Here is a 17,391-nt window from a genome sequence, read left to right as displayed (position 1 = left end):
CATTCACATCTGCTCGTGTCTGCCTTGTCTATTTAATTTGTAATCTCTTCGGACAAGAAATGTCTCTTACTCTATATTTGTACAGTGCCTAGAACAATGGAGCCTAGGCTTGCCAACCCTCCAGGTTTCGCCAGTTGTCTCCTGGAATCAGGCCCTATTTCCCAGAGGCTACTGAAGCCAATCTGGGAGATTTTAGGGTGCTAAAAGTCCAGCTGCACAACTGGATTAAGGCAGGATCCCTGCCTGCCCTGGCTCCACACTGCTCCCGGAAGCAGCTGGCAAATTCCTGCGGCCCCTGGGGGTGGGAGTGGGGAGGCAGTCTCCGCGGGCTGCCCCAAGCACCGACTCCACAGTTTCTGGCCAATGGGAGCTTCACAGGCAGCACCTGCAAGCAGGGGCAGCACACGAAGCCCCCTGCCCCCTCACCCACCAGGGGCCACAGGAGCATGCCAGCCATTTCCGGGAATGATACGGGGGCCAGAACATGCAGGGAGCCTGCCATAGCCCCACTGCGCTGCCAACCTGGAGTCCCTGAGGTAAGTGACACCCAGCCAGAGCCTGCCCCTCCTGCACCCCAATCCCCTGACCCAGCCTTGAGTCCTCTCTTCCACCCAAACTCCCTCCCAAAGCTTGCACCCTACTCCTGTACCCCAACTCCAGTCTCAGCCCAGAGCCCCCTCCCACACTCCAAACCCCTTGGCCACAGCCCAGAGCCCGCACCCCCTCCCCGCCCCCTCCTACCCAACTCCCTGTCCCAGCTTGGCGACAGTGAGTGAGGGTAGGGGAGAGTGAGTGACAGAGGAAGTGGGGATGGAGTGAGCAGGGTGGGGCAGAGGCATTTGGGTTTGTATGATTAGACAGTTGGAAACCCTAATGAGGCCCCAGGTTTGGTTGGCGCCTCTAGGCACAAGTGGAATATAGAGTAATGACAATAACAATAGTATAATCATTTTAAGCACAACCTTCCAGAGTATGAAGTAAGTACAAGTTTTGAGGAAAAGTTTATGCAAAATTAGTAAACTTAATTTCTTTCCACGACTATGGAAAAAAGATTTTTTTCACAACTTCCACCTTGTGATAACCAGATGTTGTGACAAAACTGACCTAATAACTCCCACTCTACATGTTAGTAAATTCCAAACACTCGACTGTTTGCTTCCATTCCATCTCACTCAAGCCTCCAATGATTAAATCAAATTTTCTGATGTTGAGAAACAAAATTAGCATGTGACCACCTCGTTTATCATGACCTTTTCAAACAAAATCTATTGTGCAAGGCGGTAGGAAGTCAGCTTCACAGCATGCTTCTCAGATGAGTAGCCATCCAAATTCCTTACTACAATGCAAAAGTAAAAGCGCTAAACATATTAACCAAATACATTTACAGTAAACCAACTTCCCGTATGCAACTACCAGTGAAGTTAATGGGAGTTTTGCCACTGACACCGAAGAAAGTAGTATCTGAGAATGATTCTGAAAGGTAATGAGTGCTGAGGTCTCAAGTGCTGTGTGAGCTAAGGACTCCGAGTCCCTTTCAGGATCAGGCTCTCAGCTCAAAAATTAAGTCCTATAGCTATTGTACCATTCTCCAACTATTGCTGTGTTATTATTTAATTTTATATATTATATATGTAATCCTAAATCTGACAGGAAATATAAACCAAAACAATTCTCCATGCATGTATTATGACTAGTTCTAAAAATGACAGCCAGTACTCTCAAATCCTCTACAGTCTGCATACAACTCCACTTTAAGGCCAACTTCCTCTGAGAAACTCTTTCATGAGTGAGGTTAGTTTCTAAACCGTACTTAAAAGGACAGAGTGGTAATGCTCCTCCAGAAATGAACGGGAAGGCATTCATTGATTTGTTTATTAATTTCAAATACCTATCCCAGGCTCAAAGTGCTTTGAAAAAGCTTACAATCCACAAGATTTGCAACATGAACCAAACTAGAGAGACAATTGTAAGCACTCAAAACTGATAAACTAATACCCCCAAACCCACCACTCTATATTTGTAAAACTATCCCTTTCCCAAAGGCCGGGGGTGGGGGAGGAGTCAAAAGATGGGCTTTACAGAATTTTACAGCGCACTGCAAATTTAAGGGACAAATTCTGTTCTCAATTACTGTTCACTAATGTAAATCTGGAGTTATTTCACTTCTCAGTGTAAATGAGGGCAGAACTTGGCTCTTACATCTTTAACATCAAATTACAGATATCTAATGTCTAGAAGGGATATCTAATGGATCATTTCATCCATAACATGTATAAATAGCTATAAATATATGATACACTGACTTTAAAAATATATAGACTTTGATGGTTCCCAGGATTGGTATTAAGTGTGGTTAACTCCCATTTAAAAAAGAAATAGCCTAATTGGTTAGATGGATTGGCTGCATTTGGATGCTAGGGCCATCAGCAGAAAGGAAGGAGAAGACTGCTCTTTAATCCTCCTGATCAGCCCTAATGCAGCTCCTTGCTCCTACCCTCTGTTCACCTCTCATCATTTGTCCTCTCTTCACTGTCCTCAGCTACAAGTCAAGACACTGCTTAAAACTATTGTGGAGCCAACTGCTTGGCCCATAGCACTCAGCTGGCTGGATACTCCTTTAATCATCACCTTCCTCCACAGATAAATGTGGTACAGGTTAGAAATCTTACACCGATCACCCACCATGCTTCCACTAAGTGGATTCCAGAAGCAGCATCCTCCACTGAGTAATCATCATGCAGTAGCACTTGCTTCCACCCAACCCCCATAGCAATTTCCTTCCAAAAATACATTCCAGCTGCTTCCGCCCAACACAACCATCCACCCAGCAGCAGCCAGAAGCACAAAGAAGCACTTTGTGCCCCCCACCCCAACCCCCATCCCATCCGCCCCTGAAATATACACCATCATGCTATCTTGGGGGCATTTGTGGTTATTAAAAGTAATCTCAATATTAAAAATGTGCATCTATAAAAGATAATGATCTTGGAGGCGCTGGCAAAAGTAAATATGACTGTTCTGGATCACAGGCAGAGAAAGTTTGTGGATCCTCGACTTCTTTAATGGTTTGATCTGGGATATGAATTAGGCCATAACTAGGTTACAGAATTCAATGGAGCAACTCAGTTACTCAATGATATAACTGAATTCAGAATCTAGTCTACCATCTATCCCAAAAATCCTTCATTTTAAATATAGGTTGGTCACTGGAAGGTCCCAGTTAGAAAATGCCTAATAATTCTGGGTCCAGTCATTTCAGAGACTGGGAAGTGAAATGTCTGAAGTTTTGGAAGAAGAGTAGGGTCAAAGACCTATTACTCATTTGTAAAATTAAAAATGAATCAGGAGCTACACCGCACCATACATGTTTGTACTCCATGTTCTTTAACTTTAACATACAGGATACCAGCACGGTTCCAAAAGAGTCTGCCCTTCTTATGTTCAGACTATGCTTACCTGTGCTCGTGGGGTATCATAGAATTCCATGCCTGACACTGGATGCCACTTTTGGTAACAGATATTGTTCCCTTGTAGTTTGCCCCTTTACCAATGATACAGTTTCTAATGTAGTCTGTTGGAAGAAAACGGGGGGAAAAAAGAAGAACCTAGTGGAAAGTCTTGTTTACTTGTTGAAAATTAGAGCTGGTAAACATTTTTTGAACGAAAAGGATTTTTGTTGGAAAAATAGCTTTTTTTTCCCAGGAAAGTTTTATGGTTTTTTTTTCTAGAAAGGCATGCAGCTTTTTGTGCAAAAGTTAAAAAACAATGATAATGTTGTGTCATAATTTTTAGCGTTTGTACAAAGAAGTGCCTTTTTTTTTCAAAATACTTAATCCTAAACATTATCAAAAATGCTACTGAAAAGGTAATTTAAATGTTTCATTTACCAAAGGCACATGCTGAGCACTTTCAATTCACACTGAAATCAGTGACCCAAACAGGAGCAGCACCAAATCCTATGGCAATAACCCACTGGATTAGGCCCTTAAATAGTAAAGTAAGCAGCAGTGCAATCCAGCACATAATATGGTACATAAATACTAAAGGTCACACAACTGAGGCTCTTAAATATACAGTTCATCACTGTGCTGTGTATCTCAGCAAAGATAAAGGGCATCTTTTAAACACAGAGTTTTAAGGCACAACACATCAGCTCCTTGAATGCACAAACCATGCTTTCCTCAGACAAGACACACAGTCATAAAGGTCACTTGCTGACTCCCTTCTCTGTAGCACTGTGCTTGGGGAATAAATCAGTTACCTTTCTTTTCATATAGATCAAACGCATGGTCTTGCTTCTTCCTCACTGCATTCGTCATGCTATTGAAAGAGAACCAATGGCATCGTTTCGTAGCTTTGTCAAAAGCAAAGGCCCTGAAACGAAAATCTCAATGAGGAAAGGAATCCTGCATGGTTTACAGCAATGATAGATGGCATACCAATGAATATATTATGACAATAGATCTATTTTTACTGGGAAATGCACAGAAGCAGCCCAAATTGATATTTAAACTCACAACTGTGCTGACGTGCATACAGAAATAAAGACATTAAGTGGTTGTGGTTGTAGCACTAAATACCAGTTTTGCTGCTTGCACTAATTTCAGATTTCACTTGCCTTTAAAAATCTCTATTTTAAAAGTAAGACTAATGTGGCTGAGGCAGTACATGAAGCCCCAGTTGTGTTCTTTTCTAAAAAAGACACTCCCTTCTGTTATAAGAAGTGTGAAAACAAAGAGGGGGTATACTGCATTGAACATCACAGGCCAAATTTATTCCTCATATAATTAGGTGCAACTGAGTTGACTTCAATTCAGTGGACTTACACTAGATATGAGTGTGGCTGATTAACTTGAAAATAATGACAATACCCTGGACCTATACAAAATCTTCCACCTCAGGATCTCAAACATTAATTGAAACTTGCATGCCTCACAGTGGTGTAGAAAGTATCTCACCCATGTTGCTTAAAGATAAATGGAAGCTCAAAGCGGAGTCAGGAATATTATTGTTAATAATTACAATTATGATAATCCCCTTTCCTCCCATCCCTGTCCTTTGCTGTTGTTTCATTCCACTGCTGACTTCTTTGCCTCTTCTTTCCCATTGCAAAGTATGTCCCTCTAAACTCAGCCCCTTTCTTCTCCAACATTTGCTTTCTCGACTCTGCTTTGGTGCTACTCAGCCCTATTGTAGAATATCTGATGACCAACCACACTTCCTCTGCTGGTTTGTCCACTCCTCCTTCAGTTCCACTTTATTCCTTCGCAAAATAGCACCATTTCTCCAGCTTTACTGACTCCCACTATTTCTGCAGCCTTATTAATAGACTTTAAAAAAATCTTTGACTCCTTCCTAAAATTCTGCATTATCCTAATGCCGCAAACCACTGTCTATTTGCAAGATTTCATTGCCTTTTTCAAAGAAAAAACATTAAAAGATAAGATGCAGCTTCCCTCCCCTTCATCTTCTCCCCCGTCACCACCACCACCACCGTTTCTCATCCTTTCTCTAACCACTCTACCTGTTCTTTGGACTCCAACCCCTCCAAACTGATAACCTTCATCCCTCTGCCACTTCTTCAGCCTCTCTTCTGCCCAGTTCTTCTAAAGATGCCATATCTGATCTCCTCTTTTCTGACAAAAATCAACCATTGACCCCCATCTGCCTCTCCAAATATACTCATTTCCCTTTTTCTCTTCACTTCTAAACTCATTGAATGCATAATTTACAACCATTTCCTTTAGTTCCTCCTCCAGCTCCATCTTGGATATCTTCTAGTCTAGCTTTAGCCCTCTCCACACAAAGATTTCTAACAATCTTTTCCTGATCACATTTTCAGGGCTGTTACACTCCCCAAAATTATTTTTATTATTATTATGATGATTGGAACTGACAGTGAACCAAAAAGTAAATTATTCTCACAGCTTGACTGATCAGTTTTATCTTATGTATACAGTCATTTTCATTTTTGATTGTCATGCACTAGCACAATGCTGAGGATTGGGCTCCCAACCCTAAGGGGAAAGTTAAACATTGATTCTTTTAAATATTCATATTCATTTCTAAGCATTTATTTTTCACTAGCATTAAAGAAATCCTGTTGCCCTCTGTGCACTTTATATCAATGCTTAGGGCCAAATGCTGTATCAGTTGGCTTAGGGCCAAAACCAAGACATACCAATTGAGGGCCCTGGATACATAAAATCAGCCCAGTTAATGCTGCCTGAGACAGTTGGTTTCTGGGAGCCGAGGCAAGGCTTTTTCCTACAGTGCATGGAGCTGTGCATCATGGAAATCTCTGTCTGACACTGTGGAGGGGGAGTTTGATGGTAGCCTAGGGAAGCAGTAGCTGCTGGGCCTGTGGATCCATGATTAGGCAGATCTGACGTTCATTCAAACTCATGAAGCAAGTGAACATCAGAAGCAGGACAGTGTTGCCACTCTGCCAGCTGGATGTAGGATTCCTCCCATCCTCCACTCCTTCCAAGCCCTTGTATATCTCCCCAGTACTGAGCCTTTTTACTCAGGCTGTGCACAAGGGAAAGGATTTGCTCCTGAATGAATGCAACGACCACTTTCATGATGGAAAATCCTTCACAAATGAGACAGTAATAAAAAAACATGAGCAGTTCTAGATTATTTTTCATAATGGATTAAAATAACACACATGTATTAACCTACTTTTCAGGATACAACAGCCAGAGCAGCCACAACTCATGAAAGCTTGAAGCAATTTTTCTGAGCAGACACAGGAATTTAGCATTGTTCAAAATCTGGCAGAGTTCAGAAATAATTTTTATATTATGAAACCTAAGTGACTTTATTGTGGGCCTCATTTCTGCACTCCTCCAGCTCAGCTCAATGGGCAGGATCCCATGTTGTCCTGAATCCAGTTCCCACTGAAGACAATGGGAGTTATGACTCTTACTTCAATGGGAACAGGATTAAGCACATAGTCATTTACACCACGTGAAAAGTGAGAGTGTCAGTTGGGTGCAAAATATTACCTACCATTCTCATCAGGTAGCATTTTACACCCACCTGGCACTCATTTTTCACAGAGGTACATGAGTACACAAGGGGCAAGGCAATGGAATGGCGGGAGGGGAAGAAATCAGACCTAATGACCTTAGGGGCCAGAACTTGCACCATTGTTGGTGACTTTCATGGGAGAAGGACCAGGCTCTACATGAGAATCTCTGCAAGCGAGGTTCTCTAAATAAAGCATCTGATCCTGGTCCCATTTGTAGTTGATAGTAAAACTTTCACAGCCGTTAGTGTTGGTGGATCCTATTTGCCAGCACAGGAGTTATCTGCATCTCTCCTCTGCAATCATTTTCTTTCATTTGTAGTCACACCCATAGATTAATACAGGCCAGAGGGAAAATTCAGGTCCATTGCATAGTGGACAAAATATGTGTTTTATTCCAAAAGAGAGTATAGATCAAGCGTTATTGTAGGCAGGGAAGCAATCAGCAGCAAGATGTGTTGACAAAGATAGCAGGCACCTCAGGGTATTTATCGCTCAGAGTTTCCATTTGCAATTATTATGCAGCCCAAAATGTTTGATCACATTGTACCAGAGAACAACTCCTCCAATTTCACGTTAAGGATTTGAGAAGACCAGAGAATCTCTGACCATAAAGAGCAAGATCACAGCTGTCAAAACACAAACTTCAGGCTATACACTCTATTTAAGGTGGCAATCTCACTGATGTCAAGGAAAGTGGTGTGCTTGGCTGGACGTCACTTTAATAATGAAACAAAAATAGTAGGGCTGTAATAACTTACTTGCAAGGGAATGAAAAGCCTTTATTTCTGCTGCATCTCTTGGCACATTGCTCTGTGGTGTTTAACAGCTTGGTTTTTCCCACCAGTGATAGGTCTGATCTAATTAGCATAGTCTCGCCTGTCTTTTTGAAGTCATGAAGAGCATTTCTCCTTTTCCCTTTGCCTTCTGTGGAAGAACCCAATAAGATAAAAGAAAAGACGCACCTTTAAGGAGAGCAGTCAAGGTAATGATTTCACTCAACAATATATGAAGCTTATTAAGAAACTAAACCCACATCAGCCCCCACAGCATGGAGGAGAAAATGTCACTTGCAGTCATTGATCTGCATTCATTCAAACACAGAGATCTTTTAAAAATACAGCAGATAATTTCAGTTAAACAATTGTATAAGACACTAGTCTAAAAAAGTAGGCAAGAGTCAGTGCCAGGAGCACATCACCTTATATTTCATGCTTTACTTTCCTATTTCTCCTTTCACAATCTTTCTTCTCTCCTCTGTACAAGTTGCAGCAATGCATGTTACAAAAGATGTTCAGCAGCAATTAGATTATAAAAGAGGTTCAATAGAGCCTGTTACTTTTTGCAAATATAGACCATAGGCCTGATTCTTCATTACCTTGCACCATGGTGTACCATGTGCAAGATGAGTTTAAAATGCTACCAGGTCAGAATGGTAGCATTTTACATTCATTATGCAATGGTGTACATGACTACACAAGAGGCAGGGCAGAAGAGAATCAGGCCCCTTGTCTCAGAATAGACTTCTACCAACTACAGGAGGGTTCCCAGGAGCCCCTGATTAAAAGTCCACCATCCCATTATATAGAAGGTTATGATGAGCTCACTCCTTCACTGGATGCTGCTCAACCAACCATCCAAGAGATGAATTACCCCTTGTGCTCCTCAAAATAGTTTGAAGAGGGTTGGGTTGGTTTGCTTTTGCCTTTAGATCAGATTGTACCAAGCTTCAGGTATTAAAAACAGAATTCTCAGAGAGAGGCCATCCCTCCTGCAACGAATCCATACAGAATCTTCACTCTGCCATCTCCCTCTCATTTCAAACTGCACAAGTTGAACAATGGAATATAGCCATATATATAATGTATTTATTTATTTTTCAGAGACAAAATTACAACCATTGCCAGGTTAATATAGACTTCTTTTACCAATGGTACTGATTACACTCCTGGGTTGTTGTTGTTATGTGAAAAAGCTTTTGTTTAAAATGAAAATATTAATAGATTCCCTAGTTCCACACTTCTTTTTCTGCAGCTCCTGCATTCAGTAGACACAGAATTAATCACATGCTAAGGGGGAAAATTTATGGAGAGCCCCTTGTGTAAAAGCAGGCAGCTTAAATGAAGTTGCCTTTTCCATAATACTGATTCTAAAGTCAATGCACTGCAACACGCATTTCATTCTCATGTGCCAGAACTAACACAGTAAAGTGATCCTTTTAAGCATAAGGTGGTAAAATGTTGAAAATGCATCTCTTATGAGATTTGCTGAATTAGTTATCTAGCGCCTGAGCCAACATCTCTATGACAAATGAAGATGAGAATCCATTCAGTAATATCAAAGTATTTCTTTCCGGTATCTGCTGATAACATTTCCCACCCATCGATAAGCGTCATTATCATAAATCCATATGATAATGGGTTCTTAAACTGTCACTAGCTAGCATGAGAGAGCTAGATAAAAAAGTGAGGTAGCTTAGCTCAGTCTAAAAGTAATGTAACCTTGTTTTTTTTGTTTGTTTGTTTTTTAAATGAACAGTTGTCCAAAGAGGATTAAGAGTTTGATCCAGCAATTTCTAACAACCCGATTTACTTTAGATCTTAAACAACTACATTATGTGGCACTGATTGCAATCCAAGAGGAAAGGATCAAATTAATCCTTTGTGTAACTCCATTACAGCAAACAGAGCTATACCAGAGATGATTTTTAAGCATGAATGCTTATCATTCTAGTAATAAAAAAACTAGAACTTTTTACTTTAAAAGTAATAAAATAGATTTATTGTGTAATCTTAAACAATTCTCAACAAATGTTCTCTATTAGATTAGGGCCTCTCAAACGCTGGGCTGTAATCAGTAAATGATGTACGGCATGTAGGATGGCCACTGATGCATCTCCAGAAAACAGGACATCCCCTCAGTTGCCCCATCTGCCAGCATGATTTCGCACACACCATGCGTGCAAGTCTCACCACTGAGGATAGAGCGTCATGCTCCATAAAATGGTGCCCTCTGTGCATGATAGCAGATAAAACCACTTCCAGTGTTATGTCAGTACTTGATGTGGACAAGCCATACAAAAACAGGACAGTCCATCTTAAAACTGAATGAATGGCTTGCCTAGCCACATGTAATTACAATTCATCCCTACTCTCTAAACTCTGAGTAACCAAAACTCCTGATTAACTGAGAATGGCTTATTTCCTCTTGTTGCCTATACTGAAGAATGTTTTTTCACTGAGCAAGTCAGAAATTTATAATGTGAGTAGCCCTGATGTTCCACAACTCTGAAGGTGAGTTTTGCAGGAGCAGCGCTACATTGCTCAGCAGAAATGTAATCATGCAGTGCTTAGATACCTCATAAGTAAGACCCTACTTGAATTGCAGGATGATTGTCAAAAAATTGCAGTTGAGTTGCGGACAAGCCATGCAAAATTGCGGAAAAGTAATAATGTACCTTATTATTTGCAGTAATAAAGTCCATTATTACTTTTCCGTGATTTTCTCATCAGCTACCCAGAGCTGAGAGCAGGGGCTCCCGCTGTCAGCCACCAGGGGCTGAGAGTGGCTGCCTGGGCCTGAGAGCAGAAATTTCTGCTCTCAGCCCTGGGGTGGCCAGGGCTCCCACTGTCAGCCTCATACAGGGTTAGGCTCCTGCTTGCAAAATTGCAGAGAAAGCCTAATACTGTGGAATCCTCAATTTCCTCAATATCACAAGTTAAGTAAGGCCTTACCCATAAACTTAGCTTCAGTCTTCTACAGCAGTGGTTCTCAAAGCCAGTCCGTCACTTGCTTAGGGAAAGCCCCTGGCGGACTAGGGCACTTTGTTTACCTGCCGCATCCACAGGTTCGGCTGATCGTGGTTCCCACTGGCTGCAGTTCCCCACTCCAGGCCAATGGGGGCTGCAGGAAGCGGCGCAGGCTGAGAGATGTGCTGGCCACCCTTCCCGCAGCCCCCATTGGCCTGGAGCAGCGAACTGTGGCCAGTGGGAGCCGCGATCGGCCAAACCCGTGGACATAGCAGGTAAACAAACTGGCCCAGCCCGCCAGGGGCTTTCCCTGAACAAGCAGCAGACGGGCTTTGAGAACCACTGTTCTACAGCTTACCTTCACTAGCAAATAAGATGTTGGGTTTTGGTTTGTTTTTGATTTGTTTGTTTATTTAAACAAGATAACTATCTCCTGTCAGTGCTCTTGTAAAATCCAGGTGTAAACAAGGCAACCTCAACATAGTGGTAGTTTTACTTCAATGTAGCTTGTGGAGGTAAATCCAGGGGGCAGAGGAGGACCTATGGATTACCTTGAGCATCTACATGAAGGTAAAAACAACGAGGAGTCTTGTGGCACCTTAGAGACTAACAAATTTAAAGCTACCTTGTCTACATTAGGATATTACAATAAAATAGCTCTCTCTTTGTAAAAAATAAAAAACCATCCTTTTTTTCTACTATAGACACAGCCATACAGGACACAGGCATACAGTAACTTCAGACTTGTAGAGCAGAACTGAAGCTCTCCTGCAACCTCCATTTAGTCAAATCTCCAGTTTTTACTGAGTTTTCAGATGTCCTCCAAAGTTTCCATAAAATGAGGTTCATGATTCTACTTGAGAATGTTGCTCATTCTTATGACTTTATTTCTTCCAAGTTGTAATGAAGAGATACTGCAGAGTATCTCCACACTGTATATGCAGCAAGGCCATAGATACTGGAGATCTACACGCATTTCCATCAATAGCAAACTAGACCAAGTCATTCAAAAATGTCAAGAATATTTTGATCCACACTTCGGAAAGGCACTTTCTCAATACAAGACACCCGCTGCCAGGTGAGACCATTGATCATTGTGTGAATGATAGTGATCACAGACACAAGTAATAAAACTAAGTCACCTGACTTTGAACAGTTAACAGATGCACTAATTAGAGAGTAAATTATTTGTGGTATTACTGATAACCAGTTCAAAGTAAGATTAAGAAAAAAACTTAACTTTTCAAAGAACAGTAATTAAATACAGGGCTAATGTAAACTATGCTTCCCAAATGAATCGAGAAGCAAGCAATGAAAGGACTGAACTGCATCTAATTAAAAAAATGCTCACTGAGGAACAGAGGCAGAATAAACAAATAGCAAAGATTATATTTGTTCGGAATAAATGTGAAAACAACCACAGTACATCATGCAAATTGTCCAACAAAAGAGCAACCATTCTGCAAGACAATGCCACACGCAGTCCAAATTGCAAAATAAATTATGTTAACAAATATACAGCTGAAGGAGAAAGCCAAATGGTGATGATGTAGAAACAGAGTTTCCTGGTTAGGTCTCAATAACATTTACAGTGCAAGTGTAACACACACACCTCCTGGGTGTGGTGTTCTGCCCCATCTAGTGGCACCAAGACCATTTGGAGAGAGAGTTTAATGAGTTTGCTCTTCAGCCTTAACTAATAACCAGTTAGCTTTTAGCTCATGTGGTAGAGGTTCATTCACTAAGCTCCAGAGGTCCCAGGCTCGATCCCGCCCATATTGGTGTTACACAAGTTTATGCAAAAGACCAATTTCTGACAAAGGAAATAAATGACCAAACATAGATTTCAAAATAGATACTAGAGCTGAGTGCAGTATATACAGTAATAGCGCATGTTTGATAATGCACACAAAATGAGCTCATGTAGCAAAGCCACACTGGCATGTTTATATGAGAAGAGATAGCAGTCACTAGAGTTTGAAACTATGCAACACAAATACCATACTTGCATTAAAGAGCAGTGTGCAAATACAGATGATCAAATGGGTGTAGAACTAGTCTACAGAACAGGATGAAAAAGATATTCTTAAAGAATTCAATGAGGTTTATAAATGGACTAGAATCTAAGAGGATATTATACATCCTGGGTATATCATATATTAATACAGGTTCCAGCATGCCAACACAAATACATATAGAAAGTAAAAGCTAAATTTAACCAGATAGCAAATTAGACATTATTTGAAGAATTCTGTCAACAGCCGATTGGGTTAACAACATGGTCATCATAATAAAATCAAACATGTTAGAGATTTGTGTAGAATCAAATTTTTTTTAACAGTGTCCTCAGACATGGTTTGAGAAGGTCATTCCTGGACTACTAAATTCGGGACTGTTCAGTTTTGGATGTAAGCCACAGTTTTTGGCAGACCCAGATCAATGGAGAAAGTATAATATTAGCCTTTTCCTCATCCTTTAGGTATATATGTTTAAGTGACTTCCCTTTAGAATTGCTTCAGCACCAGAGACTTCCTAGAGCTTTGTGTATATGGATGAAATTAATAATTGCCCGTGACTGCTGGTTTGGGGCAAAAATGATCAGCACAAAGAGAAGTTGCATAAAGTCTGCAATATGCCAAACAAAAAAAACCACTTTAAATTGAATAAGAAAAAAATGCCAGATTGGGTTCAGTGACATTAGTTATGTAGGCCACCATGTTGGTGAAAAAAGCATTTGCCCAGACCCAAGAAAACAGAGATAATTGTACAGACGGACAGTCACTAAATAAAACAAGGAGACCATACAGAGATTCATCCCTAGCTTTTCACAGTTAAGTGCTTCCCTCAAAATGCTGCTTGAAGACAATACAGAATGGTACTGGGATAATTTTAATTTCCGAAGTTTTCTCTTAGCAAAAAAAAGTAGTGACAAAGGATAGGTGCTTCTGTAACAACAATCTGGAAAAAAACAAACATATATATTTTGTCCTTATTTTTGTGCTTTACAGTTGCTTTTTAGGCCAGTTGTTGAGATGGTGGGAGAAAGGAGGGAGGTTGTTTTTTGGTTATTGCTCATTGCTATTGTCTATTTTAGCAGTGACTCCTTTTATTAGAAACCTGACTTTCAAATTCCGTAATTCCTGTCTTCACAACTCATCTGTATACAGTACCAAAACCCATTAGACTAAAGATAATGGTGACAGCAGATAATGTGGTCTGAAGTCAGATGGTATACACATAAGGACATCCCTTCTTCCAGGAAAAGGTTATCTGCTCAGCAGGATGCTGGGACAGACTAGAAGAACCGACTGTTCCACAGTATGTACTCTGACCAGCTGCATCTAGCCTCTGACTATAAAACAAGTCTTTTCTTTTGAGATCTGTAGCCCTTCAAAGCACTGTATTTAACACAGAAATAAATCCCCACCATGTCACACTACCATCCACAGTGAAAGCAACAATCTTTACAAGCATTTGGTGTTTCTTTCACCTCCAGCAGTGTGTTGTGTACATTCTTCTGCAAAAGGAGCTTGGTGGTTGCTGGGTATGCAAGGCAATGGGAAAGGATGCAAGGAAGCCCACCTCCCCCATTCTAGAATCCCTGCATACCAGGCAGCCACAGAGCAGTTGGGGAGCAGAGCCACAGCTCCATGCTAGCACTGGCCTCCCCCAGATGAGGTGGGAGTGAAAACAGGGAATGTAACCCACCCCTTTTCATGCTTTCTAGAAGACTTGCTCAGGGACTGCAGACAGTGTGTACTGCTCCCATTTAGAAGATGGCAAAGCTGTCACTGTAACATGTTCTTCCGGAGTGGCCCACGAGGAATTCTAGCTATGTCGGTCCTCCTGATGTTGCTACTGCAGGGTAGCCCCACCCTTACAAACAGAATTGTAAAACTCCTCTGTAGGGTCCAGGGAGAGTGCCATTGAGTTGACTGCCCTCCAACTATGGTAGGACAAACCCATGTCTCCTGATTTCCAATCCTGTATCATCCCCACACAGCCATCGTTCCTCTCCTTCACAAGGTTTAGAAGGACATAAATTGCACGTAATACTCAGCAAAAAGAAAAAAAGACTCGGAGGAAAGATGTCATCCTCTGGAGAGAGAATGCACATTTCCCTCCCAACTCTGGCCTCAGTTAAAGTATTATCTTAATGAAAGATAAGCTTCTCCACTAAGAGGCTTTTCTTTCTTTGATTTCAGAGCACATTTTCCCAGTTTTTATGCAACATCTTAATCTCAAGTCTTTTTATTCTATTTTTCTCTGGTTATGTTGCTCACAAAAGTGGTATTAATGGAAACAAAAAATCGGTTAAGTAGGGTAAATTCTGTACTGCATGAGAGCAAAACAAGAAGCTATTGGCGCTCTGTGCCAAATGGATTCCATTAACCAGAAAGAATACAGTCTTTAAACTGGCAGAGTTTTGCACTGCTGATGGCATATAATATAATAATTATTTACAGCTAGAGAGTGAGGAGAATAAATCACATTAAATTTGTAAAATACATGCAGTTATCCAAGCCACATGGACACACAACACTCCTATGGCTACCAACATTTGTATAAAGCATTTTTAGTTAAAAAAACAAAATGCCCTCCCACATCTTGTACTACACCTGCACTTCATATTCTTTGCATCTCATGGTACCTACAGAAAATGCTGTGAAAGTTGGTTTTAAGAAAAATGTTAAATTAGAGTAGGGTGACCAGACAGCAAACATGAAAAACTGGGACGGGGGGGAAGGGGTAAAAAGGAGCCTATATAGAAAAAGACCCAAAAATCGGGACTGTCCCTATAAAATAGGGACATCTGGTCACCCTAGATTAGAGACCTCTTTGTGTGAAAATTTGATGCGTTTTTATACATTTTTCATTCCTATGTGCTAATTTGTGTTCCTGGTTCATAAAAATGGGGGTCATTTTAGTTCAACAGCTTTTATTGAGCTAAGCAGTCTGTTTTTTAACAGAGCAAAAGACATACTCACTAGGAATACTGGGGTGTAATTAAGAATATCTAAATAGGCTGAATATCGGGGGGGCGGGGCAGAACTTCCTGAGGAAAGTATTAGCTTATAGACTAGTCTCTGAGTGTAAATGATAGATACCTACAGAATACAGCCAATGGATAGCAACTGGCTAGTAAGAACTTTACATATTTATCTCATTCATCTATTCTTATCTTATTATTTATATATTACAAAAGAATCGGGCCTCTCATAATGGACATAGCTAGCTCATGTCAACACGTTCTCGGTAATGTATTCTTCACTCTCTCTCTCCTTCCCTCTATCCACTGACATATCCTGACTTCTGAGTGCTGCAAGTCAGAGACTCTTATGTTCATACAGAACCTAGCATGTTGGACCGCCAAGCCTTATTTTGGCTTACAGATACAACCATAATACAAATAATACATAATAAAAATAAACCTTATAGCTTGACACATTTAACATCAACAGAATAGGGACATTCATACATTAGCAGGGAAGCTGATCTGAAGATATAAGTCTCTTCTATCTCTAAGTTCTAATACACAAGTCAAATAACTTCATTTCTGAAGAGTTTCTAACGCATTTAATATATAAAGAATATTTTTTCAGATTGCACAGGGCCTCTTAAAAATCCCCAATAAAATAAAAACCTCAATGGAGAAATTATTCAAGGAGACGTCTTAGTATATGAAAAAAACAATTATGGCACAATTTCCCCTCATGTATCTTGTTCTCACTGGAATTTAAAGTTTGGTCTTTTTGATGACACTCATGGTCTTCATGAAAATAGGAATAAAAAAAGCAAAACAAACAGAGTCATGCCTCTGAGCTGTCCAATGGTGGTGAGTGGCACGACTCATCTTCTTGGTCCAATAGGGTGGATGCAATATTAAAGTGAGGGCAGAGAGGATTGAAAGGGGGATGAAAACGGAGAAGTGTTGCTGAGAAATGGAAAGGTCACCATTTTTCGAATTTGGCGCAGCTCAGTGGCATGGAAACTATGAGGCACATGAGGGAAGGAAATAGTACAAAAAAGTGTGCTAACATGGGCCTATACCAGAAAACTTGCTCAGTAAGCTGCACAACACTTGAACTCAATGGGAGTAGAGAGTACACAGCACTTCTCATGAAATTAGGGTGACCAGCCAGCAAGTGTGAAAAATCAGGACGGGGGTGGGGAGTAATAGGTGCCTATACAAGAAAAAGCCCCCAAAATTGGGATTGTCCCTATAAAATTGGGATATCTGGTCACTCTACATGAAATGTTCAGCACTTTACAGAATTAGGCTCTTATCTTAGAAGAATATGATAGGATTAATTGAAAGTAATACAGTTAGCGTATTTGTGACTTGCACATTCAAAACACAAAATAATCCTGTTTCAAATTATTTGTGCTATTAATTATCACTCTTTTGTATTTAAGATGAAATTAGATGCCTCCTGGAGATATATCCCAGGATCACAGAATTGAGCCCCAGGTCAGGGCAGCCAGCAAATTCTTGAGATTATCTGCACTTAAACAGGGGGGTCCCTGTGTAAACCCTGCTTACCCATTACAAGCCTTTGGGAAATTGCAGCGGCTTCCTCCAAGACACCACAGTCTATAAAGCAGCTC

General features: G+C 40.7%; 1 protein-coding gene across 1 annotated transcript in view; it reads right to left on the bottom strand.

Moving 5' to 3' along the window:
• Positions 1-17,391, bottom strand: part of HGF (hepatocyte growth factor) — a 70,071-nt gene that overhangs the window by 51,290 nt on the left and 1,390 nt on the right. Inside the window, exons 2-4 of the mRNA XM_050936879.1 lie at positions 7,795-7,960; positions 4,262-4,374; positions 3,457-3,571 (exon numbers count right to left, since the gene is read on the bottom strand). Of these exons, the coding sequence (XP_050792836.1) occupies positions 3,457-3,571; positions 4,262-4,374; positions 7,795-7,960 (394 nt within the window). The remainder of the gene's footprint in view (positions 1-3,456; positions 3,572-4,261; positions 4,375-7,794; positions 7,961-17,391) is intronic.

This window comes from Gopherus flavomarginatus, chromosome 1, assembly GCF_025201925.1.
Source record: "Gopherus flavomarginatus isolate rGopFla2 chromosome 1, rGopFla2.mat.asm, whole genome shotgun sequence".
Classification (NCBI taxonomy): domain Eukaryota; kingdom Metazoa; phylum Chordata; order Testudines; family Testudinidae; genus Gopherus; species Gopherus flavomarginatus.
The sequence above is the reverse complement of the archived record's forward strand: the minus strand, read 5'-3'. Positions and strand labels throughout refer to the sequence as shown.